The sequence below is a fragment of the Salvia hispanica genome, chromosome 1 (assembly GCF_029641045.1).
Source record: "Salvia hispanica isolate PSC_SH4W2 chromosome 1, Shi_PSC_v1, whole genome shotgun sequence".
Classification (NCBI taxonomy): domain Eukaryota; kingdom Viridiplantae; phylum Streptophyta; class Magnoliopsida; order Lamiales; family Lamiaceae; genus Salvia; species Salvia hispanica.
The window spans coordinates 51,075,506-51,096,934 of NC_142692.1; the positions used below are offsets into that span (position 1 = coordinate 51,075,506).

The window sequence follows — 21,429 nt, forward strand, 5'->3', positions numbered from 1 at the left end:
ATCACACACCTATATATATATATATATATATATATATATATACTAGACCGATTCAAGAGCACGGAGATTCATAAATACCTGAAGAAGAAATTGCAGAGAAAGAAAGAGACTCGAGCCTGATTTGCCGAATTGAATCTGATTATTATCATCAAACGAAATCAATTACAAGCACGGAACAACAGAAGAATTTTATCATCAAACAAAATCAATTATAAGCACGGAACTCATGTTTTTCCGATTTGGACCTGATTCATCTCACTACAGTTACAATTACGAAGCGAATCAATCATTTTAACAACTATACTAATAAAAACAACAAAAAAAGACCTCAGCATACCAATCCAATTCGAATCGGAGAGAAATTCCACCTCTTTCTCCATGAGCTTAGTGAAGAAGCATTCGACATGAGTGGCGGAGATGTTTGTACGATAGTGTGCGTACAGAGCGTGAATGGATCGATTGGATAGTGACAGGAAACGTCAACCGTTGCCTACGGTGGAGGAATTGTGGCGGAGCCCGGCGGAGAGGCGGCGATGGGTGAAAAGGGGAAAGGGAGAACGATGGAGATGGGGAAATTTAATTCTTTATGCCATTTCTACTTACTTTTGTTATTTTATTGTTTTATTCCTAATGACTTTTTGTTAATTACAAAATCTGGGACGCAAAATGTTAATGTATCTAAATTAATCTAATTAAGGACACTTTATTGGATGCGTCCTAAATTTTGATAATTTATAAAATTTTCCAATGCAACGTCTCTAATTCTGCGTCCCTACGAGATAACTTTGTTGTAGTTTTTACTAGCTGGTTCCAAACCGGAATCGAAGGGTTCCGATTCTAGGATTTATGAAAAATTGAAACTGGTTAACCGTTCAATCGGTCTAATTAGAACTCCGAAACCGATTGAATAAGCAGGTCCAGGCTAGGTTAAATATTCCACAACGTTCTAATTGCTTATTTTTTCCTTTGTCGTATAAGGGTGTCTCATTAACATTGGCATTGCTCTTGTGAAAATAGAAATACTAGGATAACTCATCACATAGTTTTGCTAAACAGGATATAAAAAAGGCAACTTCCCCTTCTAATTATTTGATTTGCATCATAAATTTATAAAAATAGTGATGGCAGCCCACCGACAAGGAAGTTAAAATTTTTAAATAATTATAGTCGAAGTTAAATTGGTCCTCAACCACATCAACTTTTCATGAACTATATTAACAAATAATGAAATAACTGTTTATAAAATATACTCCTAAGTCTTAATCCATAATTTTGAATATCTTGGGGTATATTATATATACAATACCAAATGAAGATGATGTTGTTTGGGCACATAAACATTTTGGGTCGAGCCTCTCGGATGATGTAGAAAATTTAAAAATGGTACTCTTATTGTACTAATAAAAAAGTGAGGCTTAATTATATAGACCAGACGTGAGAGTTTATCTTAAAAGACTAGTCTATTAGGAGAGAGAACTCATTCAGCCTATATACTCCACACCAGTTGTTCTCACAACCGATGTGGTGGGAATTGAGTTTGTAACATTCGACCCTCCTTTAAAGGCCAACGTCCTTATTGGTCACAGTTGGTTCTTTGCCAGGCCACCACTCCGAGTCGGCCCCAAACGTAATCGTTGGTCACGACGAGTTTGTTCTCCGGCCACCACTCCGAGCCGTTTGGGCTTCATGAAAGCACCAATTGATACAGGCCCAACATGAGAGCTCATCCCAAAAAATTAGTCTGTTAGGAGAGAGAGTCCATTTAGCCTATATACCCCACACCACTTGTTCTCTCATCTAATGTGGAAATTGAGTCCGTAACGCTTGATTAGGATTCAAATTTTATTACTCTCTCCTCTCATTTTCATATATACTATACCCATACGGTAAGGATTCAAATTCTATTTCTCTCTCCTCTCATATACGTGCATGTAAATATATTTCTAGATATTAGTCCACAATCTCACTGAGGAAAGTGACAACAATATTTGGCATGTGAAGAAACATCGAAAAAATTAATACATGCAAGTTTTGTTCCCCAGAAAAGGCACAACATACACGCAGCATTAATATTACAAAAGCAAATATTGAAAATCAAGATAGGAGATAGGTGTTGTATATGTCCCAAAAGCAAACACATAAAGTGAAAATAAATCAAAGCCATGGAGAATTATATATGGGAGTACTGGCAATAGATTTAACTTGAAGATACTTGTGAAGGCCGTTGATCCCCAAATCCTTCCCAAATCCACTCATTTTATAACCCCCAGCTGGTGCATCGTTGTCAAAGCCAAAATAACAATTGATCCATACTGAACCAGCTCTGATCGACCTTGAAACCGTGTTTGCAGTGTTAATGTTGTTGGTCATAATCCCTGCTGCCAATCCGTACTTTGTGTTGTTCGCCCTCTTTATAACCTCTTCCATACTCCTACCGTTTGGTAGACAAGATAGATAAGACAAAACATGTAAACAACATACATTCTAGGACATTTTAAGGTCACGATACACTTACTCAAATTTCATGATTGACATAACAGGTCCAAAAATCTCGTCCTTGGCAATTGTCATATCATCCTACCACCCCACACAAAACAAAAACAATGTTGTCTTTTGGAAGGTAGAAACATTCACAATTCAATATATACCTATGGCCAAGCTGTATATAGCTAAACTTGAGTTTTTTTATAAGTGACGTTCAATTCATTAGATATGATAATAGGATAAAGGTGAGATAGATAATCATGAGATATAATATAATATGTGCATTGTAAAACGAGCTAAAATACATTATAGTGGGTCGAGCTTTTGAGAAAATAAACTGAACAAGAGTTAAGATTAAACATGACATGTAGTCACAAGTAAATATGACAACCGAGCTGCATCATACCTTGACATCAGTGAATATAGTGGGCTCGATGTAGTAGCCCTTCCTATCCAAAGGCTTTCCACCAGTCAACAATGTGGCTCCTTCCTTCTTGCCAAGCTCAATATACCACAGAACTCTTTCATATTGTTTCTTAGTAACCTGTTTATAAAAAAAATCATGTACTAACTTATATTCAAATCAATATATATGTACTAGAAGTAGAAGTTGCAAACCATACTTGCGGGCCTTGATTAACATGTGGATCAAAAGGGTCACCAACAACCCATGCTTTCAACTCTTCCAACAATCTTTCTACAAATTTATCATATATCCCTTCTTGGACGAATACACGAGTCCCAGCCACACATATTTGGCCCTGAAATTATTTTCGTGAGCACAAATTAAATAATGAAGACAAATCAAAGAAGAGATTGTTAGTATACCTGGTTAAAGAGACAAGCATTGAGAGCAAGAGGAGCAATTTTATCAACATCCACATCATCGAACACGATGAAGGGAGACTTGCCTCCCAATTCTAGGCAAACTTGCTTTAAGTTGCTTGTTGCTGCTGCCTCCATTATCCGGTGTCCCGTCACTGTCGACCCCGTGAAGCTCACCATGTCAATGTCCATATGTGAGCTGATTGCAGCACCAACTGTAGGTCCATAGCCCGTCACGACATTGATCACCCCATCGGGCACACCGGCCTAATCAACAGATGGTTAATGCTAAAAATCTTTTTAATTTTGTCCCTCGTCTATTTGATAATGATTCTGTCTCATCTATATTAGTATTAATATTTCCCCTTTAATGAACCCTTTTGAAGGGGATGAGTGACTCATTTCTAATAATATTTGTCAGAATAAATTTTCGACATGACAGATGGGCATGCATGCCTACCAGTTTGGCCAAATGAGCATAAAAGAGGGCAGAAAGGGGAGTTTGTTCGGCCGGCTTGACAACCATGGTGCAACCCGCAGCCAGAGCCGGTGCGACCTTCATGCAGAACATCTGAGTCGGAAAATTCCATGGGATTATGTGTCCTACCACACCCACAGGCTCAAGCAGTGTATAGCCGTGCAACTCTCTCGACATTTTCAAAGTTTCAACATGGATTTTGTCGGCTGCGCCAGCATAGTAGCGGAACACTTGGGCTCCATCGTTGACAAACATCATCTTCCCCAGACTATACAAGTTACCAGCATCCATTGTCTCTATAGCGGCTAGTTCTTCTATATTTTCTTTGATTAGGTCAGCTAATTTTAGCATTATTCTCCCCCTTTCCTGCACACCACATGGCACATCACTGATTCAATGCACAATTGATAAAATAAACACAATGTGGTTGGAGTATAGTTAGTACTAGAAAATGCAGTCTATTTCAAATTTGGTTAATTTTAAGACACCGACAAAAATAACAAAAATAGTCTATTTCTATAGATATTTACGGATCGAAATAGTGCTTACAGATCCGGGGAGTCTCGGCCATGGGCCATGATCAAACGCCTCACGGGCAGCCTTGACCGCTGAATCAACATCAGCCCTATCCCCTTCAGCAACCTTAGCAATTACTTCTTCACTTCTTGGATCAATTGTCTCAAATGTTTTCCCTATTTTTGTTTACAACAATCCATGCATAATTTATCATACAGAATAATTAAAATAAATCAGAATACCAAAATTGTTTTCATTGTTGGTTTGTGGTACGGTTCTTTTGGATGTATTATACTTCATCCGTCCCACAATAAGTGTCATATTTCATTTTTACCATAAATGGTAAATAGATCTCATATTCACATTTAATTATAAAAGCAATATAAAAAAGAGGACATCATATTCGACCAACTTTTCCAGCCCACTATTCTGTACATTTCTTAAAAATCATGCCCACACCAAATGTGGCTCCTATTGTGGGAATGAGGGAGTATTATTATAGTGCTTCATCTGTCCCCAAAAATAGACAACATTTGAAACGACATAGGTTTTTATGCATAATTGGTAAATATAAAGTTAGAAAGAAAATGTAATTGGAGTATTATTAGTGGAAAATGAGACCTGCCTCATTGAAAGAAAAGATTTCCTTAAATAGAATTGGTCTATTTTTATGTGGCATTCTAAAATGGCAAATATTGTCTATTTTTAAAGAAATAGAAGTAGTATATCATACTCATCTATATATAGGAGTATGGATTTTAAGTGTGACAATGGAGAAAATATTCACTAGTCCTTCCATACTAAATGACACTTTGAGTTGGTATGTTCAACTAATAATTCTTTGACAAATAGAAAAATCCACATTCAATTACACCACTACTATTTACGGTAAATTGCTTAATAGGTATTTATGTATGGTTAATTGGGACTGCTAAAGTGAGACATCCAAAAATAGTAAATCTGGACTCCTAAATGAGACAGAGGGAGTATTATTGAATAATTAGATTCGTACATGTACATATGTTTGTCATCGTCTTCCTATTAGAAATGAGTTACTCGCCCCATAAAAGGCGGGGGTTGGGGGGGGGGGTTATCCACGCTTATATAGATTAGATTGGATCATCACCAACACTTATATAGATTAGATTGGATCATCACCAAGCCGATGTGGGACAAGATATTAGAATTTTAACACGCCCCCTCACGTGTGGGCCGGAATTACACATCGGACTTCCATCACGTGGGTAGACAAGAGAAGAAATAAAGAAATAAATCCATCATCGGCTTGGGCCCGCTCTGATACCATATTAGAAATGAGCCACTCACCCCTTAAAAGGCCTCATAAGGGGGAGGGTTATCCACACTTATATAGATTAAATTGGATCATCACCAAGCCGATGTGGGACAAGATATTAGAATTTTAACACTTTGATTGGAAAAAATTATTTGTAGAGATACATGTTATCATTGATTTATCTTTTGTAACGTGTATAGTTGGTTGTTTTACAATAGTCATAGTTTCTTAAAACTAATTTTGTATTCTTGTTGAGGATAAAATATCCTTTTTTATTCATGACAACTAGTATGTTTTTGTCTCCTTTAAAATCGCTTCGTCAATGAAATATAAAGACACCTTAACGTTTATGTTTCCTTTTTGATGGTGGGGTTTATTTGAAAAAGTATGCTTTTCTAAATTATTTAGATTTTAAGTTGATATATTTAATTACTTTAAAATATGTTAAGATCATAACTCATGCCCGAACTAAATAGAAATCAAGTAATCAACAACAGAATCTGAACAGAAGTATTTCATTTTAATTTAGAACTCTAATAAGGGAATTGAGGTGAACCGATATCCAATTTATACCTATAGCTATATATTCAAGGTCGAGATTGACCTCGCTATTTTCATGTGTGGTGATCAAGCTTTTGGTATTTTTATTTTGACTTATTGCTGGACTATAATAATTCCACACCATACCGTATAACTATGTGATTAGTAAAAGCAATAGCAGTATCTAATCCATGTGCAACATATATAATCAATAAATTTGGGTGTTGAACTAATGAGGGAATGCTTTGAATGATAAGGAATAAAAGGTAGTAGTTAAGTAGATATACAAACCTGATATAGAATCAACGAACTCTCCATTGATGAAGAGCTTTGTGAACTTCACTTGAGGAATCATGATCGTCGTTTTCTCCACATCCCCATTTCTTTCCCCACCCATCTCTCTCTCTCTCTGTGTGTGTGTGTGTGAGTGTTCAGTATTCCTCCGCTTTTTAATTCCAATATATAGCGAAGAGCTGAAGACATTGTGGTAGTTTAATTTCTTTCTCGTGTATCACGCAGACAACAACAATCATTATTTTCTTTTTCTTTTTTTTCCGCCAAATATTCATTTTATTTTAATAGGATACTATACTTAATCTCATCGGGTATTTAATGGATGCATTTAACTACTTGCTACTCTTTTCATTTTGCAATGGATGTCCATTCTACGATTGATGTCATACTTTCATTTAAAAAGATGTTGTAATATTTATTTTTTGCAAGAAATTTTTCTCTTAGATTATTAAATACTCCATCTATCCATCATTTAAAGAACTATTTTGACTTGGCACAGATTTCTTGAAATTATTTGTCATTGTTAAGAAAAGTAAATAGAGAAAATGAGTGGAATGAGAGATCCATTTTTAGTACTCCCTCGTCTGTGAATAGGAATTTCGTTTTTCCATTTTAGTCCGTACATTAATAGGAGTCACGGTTCATTTATACTACAAATGATAATAGGCCCCACATTCCATTAACTCATTCCACTCATATCTTATTTAAAACTAATAAATACAAGTGAGACTCATATAGTACTAACTTCTTTCCACTTATTTTTTTTCTTAATATTTCTTAAAACTCATGCCAGAAATAAATGAGACTTCTATTCGGAGATGAGTGTAGTATTAGTTTTATAATGGATTGGGAGTATAGAAAATTAGTGAAATGTGGAATCCGCGTACCAAAAATAGAATAAAGTAAGAGTTTTATAAATCTTGAATAATTCAAAATGACAAAATAGATCTTAAAATGATGGACAAAGAGGGTATATTATTTTCTCAATCAACTTAACACATAAAATAATATTTTCTAAAAAAATTTGTGTTACTTGCAAAGTGCAATAACTATTATGGGACGAAGAGATTACTACCATTCCACAATTAAATAAGAAGTTAACTAGTTTGTTGAGCTAACGTTGACTCTTATTTTGAAATAAATATCGAGCTATGGGTGGAGTTTTTATTGTGCAAAAAAAGACATTTACTATAGTCTGGAAATTACACATCGAATTTTTTTCTTCTCCAAGTTTTGTGGAATAGAAATTTGTAAGGTGATAGTGGAGCGGGATAGTAATGTTTTGGGTAGGGCTGGGGAAAAATACCGAAAAAATGATATATCGCTCGTATCGTATTGAAAAATATCGAAAAATTATCGAATTTTCGATATATCGTAATTTTCGATACGATACGATATCGTATCGTAAGTTTTCGATACGATAACGATATGAATTTCCTTATATCGCGATATATCGTTTTATATCGGAAATACGATATATATCGAAAATTTTCGATATATCGATATTTTCGATATATATCGATATTTTCGATATATATCGATATTTAACGATATATCGAATTTCGGTACGATATATCGAAATATCGATACGATAACGATATGAAATTTTTTTATATCGAAAGTTTCGATATATCGAAATTCGATATATCGAAACTTTCGAAACGATATGAAATTCTTTCATATCGATATTTTCGATACGATACACGATACAATGTTTTCGATACGATATATCGTATCGACCCACCCCTAGTTTTGGGTGTCAATTTCCTCGTTGACCAGTCCAATTGTACAATTTTTCCATTAGTTTTGGGGTTAAAAGTTGACGCCTTAATATGGCATGATCGATAGTCGTTTACTCAATTATAATACTTTCTTCGTCCCACAAGAATATACATTTTTTTATTTTTAGTCTGTCTCACAAAAATATATACTTTCTAATTTTAAAAGTCTTTTCTCTATAATGAAGTAGGACCAATTTTTCACTAATAATACATTAACTATTTTTTTCTCTCTTACTTTACCAATTTTACATTAAAACTCGTGCCGAATCCAAAGTGCATATTCTTTCAAAGGAGGGGGTATCAAACTTCAATTTTGCAAATTGACTCTAGAGGAAAATAATACTCCCTCTTTCCCATAACACTACAAAAAAACGCTAATTACCAAGGGATTTACTGACAACAAAACATCCATCGGTATTTAAACATGGATTACCAAGGGATAAGCCGTTGGTAATTTTACCGACATACTTTCCAACGAGGTTGCGACGGTGTTTGACAGATTATTTTACCAACGGAGAATTCCGTGGGTAAAACTATTATTTTTAAATAATTATTATTTTATATATAAATTACCGAGGGAGTGTTGCGTTGGAAATTACCGAGGGGTACGTGCCATCGGTAATCATAAATTAAATTACCCTGACCAATTTCACTTTTTACTTTACTTTTCAACCTGGCCCTTACTTTTACTGCGCTCACTCTTTCTCTTCTGATGAAATCCGACGCCGACATCTCCTCCAATCTATGAAATCCGACGCCGATTGAGAAGGATTCATGGAGCATCTCCGGTGGAAGAGATCTCTGGCGAAAGATTCGTGGAGGTAAGATATTTTTCAGTTGTTCTTTTTGGACTAAGGTTGATGATCTTTGTTGAAGACGATTTGGGGAAAATTGGAATCGGAACCCTTGTTGATGCATGTCAAAACTTTAAGATATTCATTTGGCTCTAAAATATTGTGATGTTTTCACTTCCATTTCCACTTGGATTTATCAGTTGCAAATGCTGCTATTAATAGATGAGCTAAATAACAAAAAATGTGTTTATATTCTCACGATTTGATCTTCATCAAGGCTTTAAATCTTCACTCTCATAACTGAATCAGCAAGGCAAATTCATCTCTGACTTTTTCTAATCGAATCTCAACCTCATAATCTTATTTTTTTTAATCAAACCAGCAGCCTGACCACTGTCTACATTTGTGTTCCATACATTCTGCATATAAAAATGGCTTCAAACTCTTGGAGCTTGAATGCAACATCTTAATAGGTGAGTTGTGGAAGTTATTGTCTCTGGTAGATTTGATTAAGCAAAATTATGTAAAAGCTGGTAAAATTATTAACTATTACTACTATATTTTAATAGATTAGTAGAGAGCATGTATAATGAATTGAGCTAAAAGGAAACTAAGGTTTGATTATTTTCATCCGCAGATTAGTTTGTCTGATATGGAGTGAGTCAATATTTGTATGCTTGACTTCAGATTGGTTTCAAGTTGGTGTTGTTATTAACTCTGTTTTTCTTCATCTGATTTTTGTAGTTCTTGAATGAGTTTGGCTTGATTTGTTGTTTATCTGTCTGATAACTCGCTGCACTAACAATAAGACGAAGCTAGATGAAGAACTAACAAGAGCATCCTGCAGAATCCGTGTTAGCTTTGAATCACGATAATGTATGTGGTGAGCTTAATGCATTTATCACATTACCAAGTGTCAACAATGACCTGTTGATGTTAATGGATGAACCTCAAATGGTATCTTTCGCCTCTTCACTTCGAGACTTTCACCTAGTTGATGTTTAGTAGAAAATCACTTGTGTTCATTTTGCACCTTGAAAACTTTTGCAATATCAAAATGATGTTGTAAAAGCTACGTAGTTGAATGTGATTCAGTATTGATTTGAAAATGCTTTAAGATCAGAAGCATTTTTAGAGTTTCAGTGCTTTCCTTATCAAAGCTATATTTGAATGTGACCATTCCTTTAATTGAATAGTTCTTGATTTTGGCTTTCGGTATAAAAAATAATTACTCACAGGTTCAGAGATCGATCCAGTTTCACTATTGATTAGTTATCATTCATCTGAGACCTATGTTGAATTCTCTTCTTATTAACATTACATTGCTTCACTTAAATCTCTACTCTGCATGAATGTATAGGTTTTCAACTGTCTACTGTCAAAGTCAGATTAGTAGCATTCAAGATTACGAAGCCAAGTGTTAACAGAGCTAAGTTCTCACTCGGGGTTAGCGTTTCATTGGTTTGCTGCCCTCTGTTAGTTTTTTTTACTCCATATTAGTTATGACTAATTGTGTCTTCATAGTTTTGATGCTCGACGTGTAGCTCAAATTTTGCGTGCTCTTTTTGCTCAGCTTTTATGATTTCCTTTCATCGATGAGTAATATTCTAGATTCAATATACTGTCTTCTCTATGCATGCATTTTGGTATATATATATATATATATATATGGACATGATAGAGGAATGTGGAGATATGGAGATGAAGGAGAAGATATTTAGGATAAGAGATACAAATAAGCAACTAGTGGAATTTAGTTTGCAATCTTAGATGTGGAAATGGAAAAAATAGTTTTGGTTTATCTACCACTTTAATGTTTCTTCTGATGTTCATTTTCCTCTAATGAGTAGTGAAAGGGCTGAGATTGTAATCTTTTCAGATTGATTAGTCTGGCAACTTACTACCAAAATGTCGGTTTCTGACTCTTGTGGACCTTTGGATTTAGGTTGGCTCTATCCCAGTCAGGAGACATATTTGAGCTCTCAACAAGATTTAATTAGGCTTGAATACATGAAATATGGACAGACTATTGCATTTCTATTTTTCAGATCATGTGCCATTAAACTTTTTCTACTGTTACCAGAAAAGATCTGTATCAACCGTTTACATGTAGGATCAATTGTGGAGCAGATTTGGGGATATCAAAACATATTTCCGTTTGGAAGTTAACTGGGTGAATTAACTTTGCAGGAGTAGTAGGAGCTGAAGAATCGAAGTTAAGTGCTGAGTAACACATGTGAGAAACAATGTAACCTTTGCTTTATGGTATTTTTGGATTCTATTAGCTCCTAACACGTTTTTGAATATATTATTTATGCGGCTGAGTTTTTATTAGTATTTGTTTCATAGGTTGCAATACTGTTACTATTTGATTAAACTTTGTTTTCTGGCAGAAAAATGACTACATTCAGTGAGTGAGCCATCATTTCTATTGAGAGTTCCATTCATAGAAATGTGTCTCTCATTGTATCTGAAATTTGTTTGTATTGGCAGAGACTCAAGAACTTAATATGAGACTTGTTTGTTTGACTATAAAATATTTCGAGGGAGCTTAACTTTCACATATATGTTGATTTGCAGCTTTGAATACGAGATGAATTGCGCCAAGAATTGTGGCGTGAAATGCATCAAAAACTACACGAGCAAAAAAGGGAGATGGAAGAAATGATGAAGTAGTTTATGACGTCCAAGCAACCCCAACAATCAAGTCACACTCGTATTTATGATGATGAGTTGATATATCTCATGAACTCACTTGGAAACTCATACACTTCATGTTTATTTTACTTAGAATGTTGGTTGTATTTTGACTAATAATTTTGAGGCTTATCAATGATGATTTTCATTTTGTTGGTCATTATTTATTTTTTATTGATTGATTGTATGGTGTAGCTAGAACATGATATTGTATATAGGTTTTGAGAAAAAAATAAAATTATGCTGATACGATTCTGAAAATTTACCAACGGAGGAATGCCGTTGGCAAATTTGCAAAAAATTATCTAGAATTACCGACAGAAATGCCGTTGGTAATTATCCAAAACCTAATAGACAATTGCCAACGGATTTGCCGTTGGAAATTTTACCAAGGGATAATATCCCTGGGTAAAAAAATTAGCGTCGTGTCTTTTACTCATGGCTACTATCCCTTGGTAATCCCTTGGTAATACTGTTTTCCAACGAATAATTTGATTTTACCCACGGATTTTGCTATTGGTAATTAGCGCGTTTTTTGTAGTGTAAAAATATGGGCAATGAATATAACACGAGAATTAAGACAAAATTGGTAAAGTAAGAGAGAGAAGGAGAATGATACGGTAAAGTAAGAGAGAGAAGGAGAATGATACGGTAAAGTAAGAGAGAGAAGGAAAATGATAGTTAAAGTAGTGATAGTGGATAGTGGGATCTACATTATTAAATCGATATCTTTTCAAAAATGGAATGCACATATTTTTGTGGGCAAACGAAAACGGAAAGTGCACATATTTTTATGGGACGGGGGGAGTATAGAAGTTCTTACTAACACGTTTTTTGGAAATAATGTCAAACTTTTAATATCAAACTTCAATTTTACTAATTCTTTTCAGAGTTTTTGGCATATTATTGGTAGAGATGTTGTCGAATCTTGTGTTCAAATCCTTAATTCTGAATCTTTACCAAGAGATCTTAATAACAGGTTTGTTACGCTGATTCCCAAAAATGGAAGGCCAGAGACATAGCAGATTTTAGGCCAGTTGCTTTATGTAATATCCTATACAAGATCATTTCGAAGGTGTTGGCTAACAGGCTGAAAAAGATCCTTGACAAAGTGGTTTCAGACTCACAAAACGCTTTCATTACCAATAGGTTGATTACAGATAATGCTCTTATTGCTTTTGAATCAATGCACTGGATGCGTAGGAAATCAAAAGGTGAGACGGGTTGTGCGTCTCTTAAGCTTGATATGAGGAAGGCATATGATCGCATTGAATGAAGGTCTTTACAACAGATGCTTTGTCGTATGGGCTTCAATGATCGATTTATTCGGTGGTTAATGATGTGTGTATCATCTGTGAAATATTTCTTGGTGAATAACAACAACAAAATAGGCCCAATCACAGCGAGTTGAGGACTAAGGCAAGGGACCCTTTATCCCCCTATCTTTTCATCCTCTGTGCGGAAGGCTTCTCAACTATACTAAGGAGGGAGGAGAGGTTGGGGCGACTGCACGGGTGTCGCATATCAAGAGGGGCACCTACTGTTTCTCACTTTGCAGATGATAGCTTACATTTCTTCCATGCATATCAACTAGTGGGAAAAGTGGTGAAAGGGTGTATTAAAGAATATGAAGAAGCTTCTGGTCAGTTGATAAATTATACTCCCTTCGTCCCACAAAAGATGTCACACTTGTGGAATGGCACGGGATTTTAGGAGGTTTTGTTTTGTGTGTTAAATGGAGAGAGAAAATATAATTTTTATATTAATGTGAGAGAGAACTTTTTCTAAAAATGGAAGTGTGACATCATTTGTGGAATAAACTAAAAAGGAAAGTGTGACATCTTTTGTGGGACGGAGGGAGTAATAAATCAAAGGCTTTCTTCGGCTCCAATACTTCCACCAATGCTATGACTGAGGTATGCGAGTTACTAGGTGTAAATTTGTCAAATGGACGCGGTATTTGTTTGGGGATGCCTAGGTTTGTTGGGAGAGACAAAAAAGTTGTCATTTGGTTCCTTAAAGAGAAAGAGTGGACAAAGCTGGCAGGGTGGAATAAATCTCTACTGTCTATAGTGGGGAAAGAAGTACTAATTAAAAGTGTGGCGCAGGCTCAACCCACCTACTGGATTAATATGTTCCTAAAATCAGACAACATTTGTGCGCTTACCTTGGTAAAATGCTAAATGTTTACTGGTGGGGAGATACAGAAAATATGAAGAAAATTCATCCGGTGGCTTGGAATAGACTTTGTGTTCCAAAATGTAAAGGATGATGGGTTTCCAAACATTGAAAGAATTTAATATCTTTGTTAGGAAAACAACTATGGAGATTGAATGAGAATCCTGACTCGTTACTTGGACGAATTCTTAAATCTCAATATTTATCTTGACATGGGATTCTTGATATTGGAAAGGTTGGTAATCAAAGTTTATTTAGGAGTGGGTTAGTGGCAACCAAAGATCGTATGAAGGCAGGCTTTAGACAACACAATGGCGATGAAAGAGAGACGCTCATTTATGGGGGATATTGGTGGCAGAGTGTCGATTAACTCCATCCAATCTCGTGTATAAATGATTGATTTCGTGATGCTACGGTGTCAAAGTTGTTCTTTGAGGGGGCACATGTGTGGAATGAAGTGGTTGTGAGAGTTGTGTTTAATGAAGAAGAAGTTGAGCAGCTGCTGAGCTGCGCATCCCGTTGGCCCGGAGCTCTAGAGAGGGTGCATTATTTTGGTGTCCGGAGCAGAAAGGATCTTTCTCTGTACGCGTAGCATATAAGTTTTTGTGCGAAGGCATCTTTGAAGTGGAGACAAACTCGATGGTGTGGAGTAGGCTGTGGAAACTAAAAGTGTCACCTAAAGTGAAAACCTTTTTTATGGAAGGCATGCATAAATTTCTTCCCAACGAGGGACCAATTGCGACAATGCCAGATGCAGGTCCCAGAGATTTGCTAGGTACGCAACTTTGAGACGGAAATTGTTATCCATTGCCTTATTTCTTCTGGCCTTGCGTGTGATTGTTGGCATAGGTTTAGGGTGCCGTTAATCTCGCCGGGTGAGAGGAGGTTTATTGTATGGTTAGAAAAAATAGTGAGTGGTGAATTAGGGATGGAAGTTGAAGAAGTGGTTGTTTTGCTATGGCATCTATGGTTTAATGAAAATAAAATTATATGGCGGAATGAGAACGTGTCAGCTGCAGGAATTATTGGTGCAGCCTGTAGCTGTCTAACGGCTTGGAGAGAAGCTCAGGTACAAAATGACATTGGTGCGCCAGGTGGGAGACTTCACTTGGAGGGAAAATGGGTGAAGCCGTGGAATGGTGTGCTAAAATTCAATATAGATACCGTTGTGTTCGAGAGCCAAAGAAAAATTGGTTGTCGGGCGGTCGTTCGAGATTTTGAAGGGATAGTGGTAGCGGCGATGTGCGGAAAGGTGGGAAGGGTGGCTGGCCCATCTATGGTCGATCTCCTTAGCTTGAGAGATGTGTTGAGTTGGGTCAAAAGAAAGGGTTGGAAGGAGATGGAGTTTGAAATGGATGTCCAAACGGTAGTACTCGTGGTGACAGGTTTACAGAAGGATGATTCTATCTTTGGGGCAGTAGTAGAAGATTATCGTCAGCTTTTGAAAGAGGCCTCTGGATCCTCTATGAGGTTCGTAAGACGATCAACGAATCAAGTTGTTAACACGCTAGCTCGGGCATCAAGTTCTATAGCTGAGAGCAAGTTTTGTTGAATTGAATTCTAATTTTTATTCGTGATGTAATCATTACTGATTTGTTTGAATAATAAACTTTCTTACAATGTATATCCATTTCTATAGGCAAGCACAAATATATATAGGTACTAGACCCCTTCTCCGAAGAATTGCGCCTATTCACCCAATAACTAATTCTTCATTAACCGACTCCTCAAGTCAAAAGACACGTAAGTTGAAATGGTAAGTTATCAAACTACAAAGTAACTGCTTACTATAGATAACACACGTCACACATGCACAGCCAATTCATGATATATATATATATATATAGAGAGAGTTGTGATCAATGTCGAACCCTTCTTAAAAACCGAACTAGAGATTAAATTTGGGCCACTCATTTTTCTTTATCTTATGATTATGATAAATTTAGAATTAATTTAATATTTTATTAAATAAAAACATTTTTAATTTTTTTTTAATTTATTTTTTTAAAAAAAATTTTAATTTTTTTAAAAAAAATTTAGAATTTTTTTTTATTCGATAAAAACTTGCTGGAGTAAATAATGAACTATATTCACTGCATAATGAACTAAATGAATGTATGTTATGAAGTAATTTTTCGCATTCATTATATATTGAATTTACTTCAACTGAAAGATAATTATGTCATAACACATTATGAAGTAATAAAATAATAAAATGAAGTAATAAACTAATAAAATGAAGTAATAAACTAATAAAATGAAGTTGTAAACTAATGAAATAAAGTAATAACATAACCGAATGAAGTAATAAACTAACGGAATGAAGTAATAGCATGACTGAATGAAGTAATAAACTAACGGAATGAAGTACTAAACTAATAGAATGAAGTAATAACATGATTGAATGAAGTGATAAACTAAAGAAATGAAGTAATAACCCTAAACCCAACTGAAAGATAATTATGTCATAACACATTATGAAGTAATAAACTAATGGAATGGAGTAATAATATGACTAAATGAAGTAATAAACTAATGGAATGAAGTAATAAACTAACAGAATGAAGTAATAGCATGAATAAATGAAGTAATAAACTAACGGAATGAAGTAATAGCACGACTGAATGAAGTAATAAGCTCATAACAATAACATGACTGAATGAAGTAATAAACTAACAGAATGAAGTAATAACCCTAAACCCAACTGAAAGATAATTATGTCATAACACATTATGAAGTAATAATAAACTAATGGAATAAAGTAATAGCATGACTGAATGAAATAATAAACTAACGGAATGAAGTAATAAACTAATAGAATGAAGTAATAGCATGAATAAATGAAGTAATAAACTAACGGAATGAAGTAATAGCACGACTGAATGAAGTAATAAGTTTATAACATACATTCATTTAGTTCATTATGTAGTGAATATAGTTCATTATTTACTCCAGCAAGTTTTTATCGAATAAAAAAAAATAAATAAAATTTAAAAAAAAACTAAAAAAAATTAAAAAAATTTAAAAAAATTAAAAAAAATTTAAAAAAAATCTATAAAAAATAAAAATTAAAAAAACATTTTTATTTAATAAAATATTAAATTAATTGTAAATTAATCATAACCATAAGATTAAGAAAAATGAGTGGCCCTAATTTGGTCTCTAGTTCGGTCTTTACGGGGGAATTTGTGGTTAATAGGACTATATATATATATATATATATAGGGATGTATTCATATACTTTTCCCATCTTTTATACTTTTTACTTTCTCAATCTATACCATCCATAATCAAGATCCTAAGGCCGAAATTAGAGCCTCATTTAATCATTTTTAACCATTAAAAAATTGAGAAAATGGCGTTTAGGGAAGTACACATGCACGTCTGTTATGATAACCCCTTGATTCACTCCATCTTAAAATATTGCATGAAATCTGCTCAAATATATCTCTTCTTCACCGTCAAATTTCTCATTATTCTCCATTGAAGACAATTCTTGTTCTAAATAGTCTGACGAAAATTTGATATTTATATTTAGTCGTTGCGTTTTAGGGAGACAATTCTTGTTGATAATTTTATTTAGTCGTAGCGTCCCGTAATTTCTTCTACACTGCAAGAAGGTTGTTCGTCTCCAATGGAAGAAGATTATTCTTCAACAATGGAAGAAGGTAATCTTTCCAGAAAACTGTATGAATATTCTCTCCATGTTTCATTCATTGCAAAGGAGAGACACAATCGTTGTTGCTTGTATGTAGTCTGTAGGGATTTGTGCGACCTTTTCCTAATCGTATCTGTTTTTATTTGGTTCTTGGGCCACAATCGTGTACTAGGAGCAAGAGTTTAGTTTTGGTCTCGGCTAGGGTTTAGAAATCAGGGCGGTCAGGTTGTTATTTTAGTAGATAAGAGTAATGTAGACTTTGTACTGTGTAATTTAAAATTTAAATTATATAATGCACGTTTTATAATTAGTAATGCGTATGTCAGCTGAGACTTGTTTTTTTGTGATTGTATACAGTGGTTGTTGTTCATGTTTGTTCTTCAGAATTAACGCCCGTGGTTGGGCTTTTTTATTGTTGCTACTACCACAACCGTGTACTAGGAGCAAGAGTTTAGTTTTGGTCTCGGCTAGGGTGTTATTTGAGTAGCTAAAATTAATGTAGATTTATTACTGTGTAATTTCAAATTTCAATTATATAATGCACGTTTTATAAGTCGTAATGCGTACGTTAGCTGAGACTTTGTTTTTTGTGATTGTATACAGTGGTTGTTGTTCCTGATTGCTCTTCAGATTTGAAGCCTGTGGTTGGGCAGAAGTTCAAATCATTAGATTTTGGTTTCGCGTTCTATGACGTGTATGCACATGCTGTTGGTCTTGATACGCGTAAATCACAAATGAGGAAAATAGATGGTGTTACTACTTGGTATAGTGTGGTATGCAATAGGCAAGGCAGCAAGAAGTCGAGCGAGGATGACCAAGCGAATGCACGGTCTGGTTTTTCGATCAAGCGCCGACGGTTATCCAAGCGGTGTGGATGTAAAGCGAGGATATCTTTCAAGTTCTTCTCGGAAGGAGGAGTTCCAGGTTATTTTATCGAGGAGTTCACCGAGGTTCATAACCATTATATGGTTGAGTCAGAGCATCAACATTTTATGTCACTCAATCGAAACTTGGAGGACGTACATCACCAATTTATTTTGGATTGTTCGAAGGCTAATATAGGCCCCACACTTACGTTCAGTGTTTTGAAGGAAATACTTGGTGGTTTTCAGCTAGTTGGTTGCAACGTTGGGGACATCAGGAATGCTTCACGAGACATCAAAGCATACGCAAATGGTATTGACGTGCAAATGGTTTTGGATGATATGGCTAAGAAGAAGGAGATGTCTGAGGCATTCACATACGAGTACGAGGTTAATGCTAGTAACCAATTGGTTGCTCTGTTTTGGTGTGATGGTTTGATGAAGAGGAATTATCATATGTTTGGTGATATAGTCGCTTTTGACACCACCTATAACACCAATAGGTATACATGTCTTGCATTATAACATTTGGATATGTACATTATTACCTGCAGTACTATTTCTGTTATTATGCATTATATGTGTCGAAGTATGAATTATGTTTGCCTTTGCTACGCAGGTATTGTATGATCTTCGCGCCATTCACGGGAAAGGACAATCATGGTCGACCAGTAACTTTCGCTGCTGGTTTGGTAAGCAGCGATAAAACAGGCGCTTTTGCATGGTTGTTTAGAAATTTTATCCAGTGCATTGGGGTTGCTCCGAAGATGATCGTTACAGATCAAGATTTGGGCATAAGGTCGGCTATTGAAGAGATTCTTGTCGGGACACGCCACAGATGGTGTATGTGGCATATCATGCATAATTGGCCAATAAAGTTCCTGGTCGGTTGTTGCGAGACGAAGATTTCAAGAAAGAGTTCAATGCCTGCGTCTGGTCGGATCTGCTTGAACCCGACGAGTTCGAAGAAGAGTGGAACGGAGTACTTGAACGTTACGACCTGGAAGACCATGGTTGGTTGAAGACATTGTACGACTACAGGCAATTATGGATACCTGCATACTTCAGAGATTTCCCACTTGGGTCGATGATTAGGACCACCTTGATATCTGAGTCGGAGAACAGCTTCTACAAAAACTTTTTGAAGCCACGCAACAATATTGCCGAATTCTACTTGAATTTCAACCAAGCTTTGGAATTTCAGCGGGATAGTAGAACAAAGTTGGACTACCAAGACGCTAATGCCTTGCCTATATTAGCCACTACCTTGCCGTTTGAGAAACATGCTTCAACGATGTACACAGATAGTATGTTCAAGAAAATACAAGAGGAAATTGTTGAGGGTAATGACAGATGCCGCGTGTTGGGGTTCTCCTCTGAAGACCTGGTCGACACCTACAAACTTGGGGACAGCCTTCGCAATTCTTACTTTGTTAGACATGATAAGAGTGACGCGTCATACTCTTGCGATTGCAAACTTTTTGGTAGGCAGGGATATCTGTGCAGTCATATCTTCTTTTTGTTCAGGAACAATGAAGTGAAAAAGATTCCGGATCAATACTGCGCAAGTAGATGGATGAAGACTCCGTTAGCCAAGGTTGTCCATGGTCAGTTTGATGACACTTTACCTACCAAGTCCATCGTTGATGAAAAGCAAAACGTTTCAAAGCAAGGGATCTCACTGTTCTATGGTTTTCTTCGTCGATTTGAGACGGACATTGATGTGCTTCGTGCATTCGTAGGTGGACTGGAGGAACTTGGTAATTCACTTCAAGCGGGAACTCCTACAACATCCGCCTCTGAGAAGAGGCGAATGATTGAACAGTTTTATGGAATGGAAAGGCCGGAAGTCGTTGAGGTCCATCCTCCGGATGTTGTAAAGACAAAGGGCCACGCGAGCAGTTCCGCAAGCCGTCTGATTTCCAAGAGAGAAAAAGCTATCAAGGACGCTACTAGGCCCCTTAGACGGTGTAAGCCATGCGATGAGTTGGGCCATCACGACTCCAGAAATTATCCAATGCTTAAAGAGCTGGAAAAAGAGAAGGAGCAACATAAGGGAAAGAGGAAATGTTGATGAATTTTGTATCTCACGACTCTAGGAATTGTTTTTTTTTTTCGGTTTGTGCTTATTACTGAACTGGACCACTTTCCACTACCCACAATTTTTGGGTAATCAATTTTCATTTGAATACATTTGTCGTGAATTACTACTACATTATATGTCCATTATTTGTCCTAATCATGCATTATTACAATGTCACAATTTCTGGGAAGTAGAATAATATTGTTTAAAGTTCCTTTTCTGACTACGCATTATTATTCGAGTAAAGTACATTATCAAATATATTAATTACATTATATGTACAATATTGTAAAATTAGGTTATCTTCTTCTACATTATATCCCTAATATTTTACATTAATACGCAATATAGTAACATTATTTGGTCTTTATATCGGTTTTAGTTCGGTGCTCGTGAAATAATTCAGTAGAACCAACAGATCTATCTTCTTGCAACAAGTTCAACACAATACAAATTGTTCCAAAACATTCAAATCCACAAAACGGCTACTACGCCTTCCAGCATGAGTTATAGTGACAAACACAAGAAGTTCAAACCAGAATACATATTGTTTTCAAACACCAATCAGATGATCAGCTGAGCCCGTAATTCTCCACCCACCTTTCGAAGTTGAACTTTGAAGGCCTATCTATCCAATGCTTGGTGGCTTGAGTTTGGTTGCTTCCACCTTTGGAGTTAAGTGGAGAGGTAAGCAGAGCCGTTGCAAACTTTATGCGCAACATTTCCAAGCCCTTTGTCCCTTTAGCGCTGAGTCCGCACTCCCACTCTTTCTCCCTCTCACCAAAGTACGTCTCCATATGCCGCATCACATAGACCCATGTGTCTATCGTGTTGTTGTTATTCCTCCAGGGCATTGACACGACATTTGTACTGCAGTTTCAGAGCTGGGCAGCCATTTTTGGAACCCTGGACTTAACAAGTGCATCGACCAAGAACTTTTTCTA

At 35.8% G+C, this 21,429-nt stretch overlaps 3 protein-coding genes and 1 long non-coding RNA gene across 7 annotated transcripts; 3 read left to right on the plus strand and 1 right to left on the minus strand.

Annotated features, from left to right (window-relative positions):
* Positions 1–1,994: 1,994 nt before the first annotated feature.
* On the minus strand, positions 1,995–6,685 carry LOC125223932 (aldehyde dehydrogenase family 2 member C4-like). Its single transcript, XM_048127242.2, has 8 exons — positions 6,429–6,685; positions 4,337–4,479; positions 3,770–4,153; positions 3,313–3,576; positions 3,108–3,245; positions 2,891–3,028; positions 2,516–2,577; positions 1,995–2,431 (listed from the first exon to the last, which is right to left on the minus strand). The coding sequence occupies exons 1-8, from the start codon at positions 6,532–6,534 to the stop codon at positions 2,155–2,157; spliced, it is 1,512 nt and encodes a 503-aa protein (XP_047983199.2). The 5' UTR covers positions 6,535–6,685; the 3' UTR covers positions 1,995–2,154.
* A 2,203-nt stretch (positions 6,686–8,888) lies between these two features.
* On the plus strand, positions 8,889–11,863 carry LOC125219543 (uncharacterized). Of its 4 annotated transcripts, XR_007176159.2 has the most exons (5): positions 8,889–9,033; positions 9,751–9,963; positions 10,367–10,452; positions 11,197–11,242; positions 11,587–11,863. It is a non-coding gene; the product is annotated as an uncharacterized LOC125219543 (long non-coding RNA). The 4 variants fall into 4 exon arrangements; XR_016137281.1 differs by having other exon boundaries at positions 10,367–11,242; XR_016137283.1 differs by having other exon boundaries at positions 9,751–9,889; positions 10,367–11,242.
* A 2,946-nt stretch (positions 11,864–14,809) lies between these two features.
* Positions 14,810–15,433, plus strand: LOC125220426 (uncharacterized). The gene has a single exon (XM_048122595.2). It carries the CDS (start codon positions 14,810–14,812, stop codon positions 15,431–15,433), a length of 624 nt encoding a protein of 207 aa, XP_047978552.2.
* A 2,106-nt stretch (positions 15,434–17,539) lies between these two features.
* LOC148934090 (protein FAR1-RELATED SEQUENCE 5-like) lies at positions 17,540–20,476 on the plus strand. Its single transcript, XM_089062181.1, has 5 exons — positions 17,540–17,549; positions 18,143–18,905; positions 19,022–19,094; positions 19,149–19,245; positions 19,308–20,476. The coding sequence occupies exons 1-5, from the start codon at positions 17,540–17,542 to the stop codon at positions 20,474–20,476; spliced, it is 2,112 nt and encodes a 703-aa protein (XP_088918307.1).
* The last annotated feature ends 953 nt before the right edge of the window (positions 20,477–21,429 follow it).

Coding starts and splice junctions, on each gene's coding strand:
- LOC125223932 (XM_048127242.2), bottom strand. CDS start 6,534: ATGGGTGGGGAAAGAAATGGGGATGTGGAGAAAACGACGATCATGATT. Junction 4,480..6,428: donor GTTCGTTGATTCTATATCAG/GTTTGTATATCT, acceptor AAACAAAAATAG/GGAAAACATTTGAGACAATT. Junction 2,578..2,890: donor CTATATTCACTGATGTCAAG/GTATGATGCAGC, acceptor GTGGGGTGGTAG/GATGATATGACAATTGCCAA.
- LOC125220426 (XM_048122595.2), top strand. CDS start 14,810: ATGGAAGTTGAAGAAGTGGTTGTTTTGCTATGGCATCTATGGTTTAAT.
- LOC148934090 (XM_089062181.1), top strand. Junction 19,095..19,148: donor TAACTTTCGCTGCTGGTTTG/GTAAGCAGCGAT, acceptor AATTTTATCCAG/TGCATTGGGGTTGCTCCGAA. Junction 19,246..19,307: donor CGGGACACGCCACAGATGGT/GTATGTGGCATA, acceptor TGCGAGACGAAG/ATTTCAAGAAAGAGTTCAAT.